The sequence below is a fragment of the Hipposideros armiger genome, unplaced genomic scaffold (genome assembly GCF_001890085.2).
Source record: "Hipposideros armiger isolate ML-2016 unplaced genomic scaffold, ASM189008v1 scaffold_19, whole genome shotgun sequence".
Classification (NCBI taxonomy): domain Eukaryota; kingdom Metazoa; phylum Chordata; class Mammalia; order Chiroptera; family Hipposideridae; genus Hipposideros; species Hipposideros armiger.
Window position 1 is genome coordinate 1,392,593 of NW_017731369.1, and position 4,161 is coordinate 1,396,753.

The following is a 4,161-nucleotide window of genomic DNA, read 5'->3' on the forward strand; positions in this document are numbered from 1 at the left end:
CATAAACCAGATGAAAGCTACGGCCAAGGTGTTCCTCAGACCAGACAGATGGGTGTCCCATTTCTAATAGTCCCATGAATGAGGAGGAACATTTACTGGGGATCCCATGTGACAAGGCAGCTGCCAAAAGACACAGCTGAGTCCAAGCAGAGAATAAAGCGCCGTGGACATGGCCAGGGCTGTCTGCATCCAGGGAGCCTGACAGCTGCATGAAACCACGACACCTTTCCTCACAACAGTGTTCAGGCTTTTGACGTCTCTTCTGGCAAGAGCTCTGCCACGGGAAGCACATAGGTGTTCTGGAGCCGAGACTCCAGTGGATGCTGCACCCTGAATTGGGACTCGGAACCCCATGTGAGGGCGTCCCTGTGTCATCTCTTGGAAACTCTACACCCCCAGAAGCCTCCCACAGCCACGTGGGAATCAGCCTCTGGGTGACGATGTCACAGCGCAGTAAGACTGGAGGCCCAGAAAACCCCTAACCTGTGGCCGGAGGCTCTGGGACATCCTGTGGAATAAGAGTTTGTTCTCAAGAGACCTGGCAGCATCACTGAGCTGAGACTCTTGTCTAAGCAAAGTGCAAGGTGCAGCAGTGAGAATGGGTGAAGGACAAGTGACAGCCCTTGCTGGAAATCACACTCGCTTGCTTTGAATAAATCTGTAAACAATGGGGGGGGGGGAGAGAAACCACCCTTCAGTGTCCCAAAATAGATACTGATTGTTGGGATTGGATGTCAGGCCCAGGATCTCAACTTTTGCCCCAAAAACACAAGAAGGGGAAACACGCTTAACCCCACGGGTTCTGCAAATGCACAGCTGACCTGGGAACCCCTCCATCCTCCTCCCAGTTCTGAGCCATGTCAGCGCCAGGACACAGAACACCCAGAAAAATCAAAGATTTCACCGTGAGGCAGAGGGCAGGATTAATGTGGCTAACACATGGGCATTGCCAAGCACTGGGCTTAATATAAGGAAATAAAATCTCTTTTTCATCGAAAGAATAAAGTGAGGTCTAACCTAAAGAGCAAAGACATCCCTAATTTAGGCAGGGAAATACAGGATGGCCAATTAAAATCTGAATTTCAGATAAACAACAAATCATTTCTTAGTATAAGTATATCCCAAATATTGCATGGGATATACTTATGCTAAAAAAAAAATTTTCTTTGTTGTTTGAAGAATGTAACTGAGCAGGATGTATTTTAAGTGATCAATCTGGCAACCCCAGGCAGGTACCCAAGTGTCCAAACACAAGCAGAGCTCACCTGATGGCTTCTGCAATGCGGGTGCTCTCCTTTCGCCGGTCGTTGGACAACCGGCCAATTAGGTAGGAGTAATCCAGGCCACTGCAGAACACGCTGCCCACTGCACTGAGGAGCAGCAGTTTGCTGTCGTCCGTGGACGCGTTGCAGAGCGCTCTCCGGACCTCCTTCATGATCTGTAGGCAGAGATGGATTTGCGGGGATGTTAAGTATCTATCTGGAAGTCGGGGGCTTCCAGACTCAAGCCTACCAGAGGTCTCGCCCCTGAGCATAGAGTTTAGTAAATTAGCTCAGCTTATGTGGGAAACCTCCCTTGAATAAAAGCCACATCCAGACCTAGCAAAAAGACACTAAAGCCAGCGTTCACCTACACCCTCCCCAAAGCAGGCACAGAGGGTTAAAAAGGTGGCAGCGGGGTCATGGGCTACAGACTTGAAAGCCTTGCTTGGAGTCCTTTAATCCCTGGTAAATGTATGTATATCTTGTACCAGCATTTGCTTGTTTAGCCCTTTTCAAGGTGTTGGGGGCAAGTCCTGTGCACAGCCCATGAGATATGTTAGCCATCTCTAGAAGGTCGATTTGATTAAATTCTTGCTCATCCTTACTTCAACTTAGACCCTTGCACGGCTCATAGGTGGCACATGGGAAGTGGACTTTGGCATCAGACCCATAAAACATTCAAGGGGCTGAGGAAAACAACTGTCAAACACAAATTCTCTATCCAGCTAAACTATCATTCGAAAGCAAGGGTAAAAATTAGGCATTTTTAGTAAAAGAATGTTTACCACTCTTAGACCCTCATTGGAAGAACCAAAAAAGGATTCACTTCAAAGAGAGAGAGAAAAAAAACCTATATTCAGAAAGAAACACTGGCATGCAAGGAATGATAGCCAACAAAAAAAACTGGTCAATGTATTGATAAATCAATATAAGAACTGACTATAAAAATCATCATACTGATATTGACTAATTGAGGGTGGGGGTTGCACATGGTAGAACTATGGTCCTAGGCAGTAATATTGTGTCAGAAGAGAGGAGGGATGGCTAGAGTAAGAGCATGACTGGGTTACGTGTCTGGGAGTGGTGGGGAGGTAATAATTACATTTAGGCTTTGCTATGTGTATGTAACTTAAGGATCACTTTCTAAAAGTACATCATGAATTACAATGAATGGAGAGGATGAAATAAAGAAAGCTCAACCACTCAGTCCAACAGAAGTTAGGGGAAAAGCAAAAATCAGGGCATAACGTATACGGTAAGAGAAAACAAAGCATGCCCTTGCCTGGGTGGAGCTGAGAGTCCACTGGGGAAGACAAGTGAATAGGCTTGTAAAGGATCGTTATTAATTATTCGATAGACATAATCATAGCATACAGTGTGGAAATATTGTGAGAATTGGTTTTTTAAATATACTTTTAAGAGAAGCCCCCATTGATTAAGTACTTAGAGGTTCCAGGAATTGCTTCAGATAATTCTCACATAATACTTTATTCCAAACGACAATCCTGGAAGATAGGGAATGGTATCCCAATTTTGCAGTTGAAGCAAGTTGCCCAAGGTCACCAGCAACAGACAGAACCATGATGCAAATCTCACCCCAACATCCCTTCTCTTTCTACTACTCCATACTATAAGATGACTTCAATAAATGGATGAATTTAAGTGGATAAAATAGGGCCAGATATTCATCTGAATCAAGAATCTCCTGGCCTGTGCTCTGAGGACTGGGGAAGTATTTTCCATTCGAACAGGGGTTAAGCCACAGGTATTCATTTTGAACACCTAAAAAAGCTAACAGGTCACTATCTTGTGGGTCCTTTAATCTATCTGCCTCCAGAAATAGACACACTCTCACCTATATATGAATGCTATTTTTCTGAGAGGCAAATGAAAGAAAACCCTGCTGTAAAGACATGATTCTACACATGACTCAGAGTGGCCTCTCCATCTGAGGTCACACTTACTTGTCGATGAGTAAAAACAAAATCAAACAAAACAGCCACCTCCTTTGTGAATTAAATGGAAAGCAAATCTGTGTCTTATTGATGCAACAAAAGCACAAACTACATTTTTTAATTAAACAAACAAAAAACAACATTTAGTCAGTATACCGTCCCTTTGCCTTTCTCATGTTGATAACCCAATTTGAACTGACGGCTGAGGTTTTACCTTCTTGAAGGATGCAAAATTGTATAATGTAACTGGTTTGTTTACAGTCAAATGTTCTAAAATTATTATCCTCCTTTGCTTTTTTAACAGAATACCCTGCACACACGTAACTACCTCTCAGTGGTCACTGGCTAGCCTATAACAGACCAGTCCCCTGGGGGGCTCCCAGTTGTGCATCTATAACATGCTCCCAGACTGCTCTGCATTTCGAAGTCCTAAATCTGTTTATGAGATTTATTCCCCTCGTTATACACATACTAGCTACTACTTGCTCCTGCTATGAGTGTCTAGTAGAGAAAGCACACTACGCCCCTGCCATGGGTTAGAACCGGATAACCAAATCCATTAGAAATTGCTGCAAAGGGTCAGGCGACCAGGCTCCCTCTTTCCACTTCCTCTTTACTTGCTGAACTCAGTCACCCAGAGTCCATCTCCACTGCGCTCACCTTCATAAAGGCCTTCCCAAATATCCCTGACTAAATGCAAACTCTTCCGTTTCCTGAACCGCAAGTATTTTAAGTCCCTGCTCAGACACTTCTGACAAACTCCCTTGTAGAACATGTGCATCCTCACCTTATCCTGCCTCCTGCCTGATTTAAATCCTTATGACAGGCAGCCTCCAAGCTGGCCCTCAATGATCCCTTCCTCTAGAATTCACGCCCTGTGAAACCCCCTCCCCTTGAGTGTAGACTGGACTTAGTGACCCACTTCTAACCACAAGAACAGGGCA

General features: G+C 44.6%; 1 protein-coding gene across 1 annotated transcript in view; it reads right to left on the minus strand.

The window, feature by feature from the left end:
* The window catches only part of CDYL2 (chromodomain Y like 2), a 166,007-nt gene that overhangs the window by 19,464 nt on the left and 142,382 nt on the right, over positions 1 to 4,161 (minus strand). Inside the window, exon 4 of the mRNA XM_019635211.1 lies at positions 1,266 to 1,438. Coding sequence (XP_019490756.1) covers positions 1,266 to 1,438 — 173 coding nt within the window. The remainder of the gene's footprint in view (positions 1 to 1,265; positions 1,439 to 4,161) is intronic.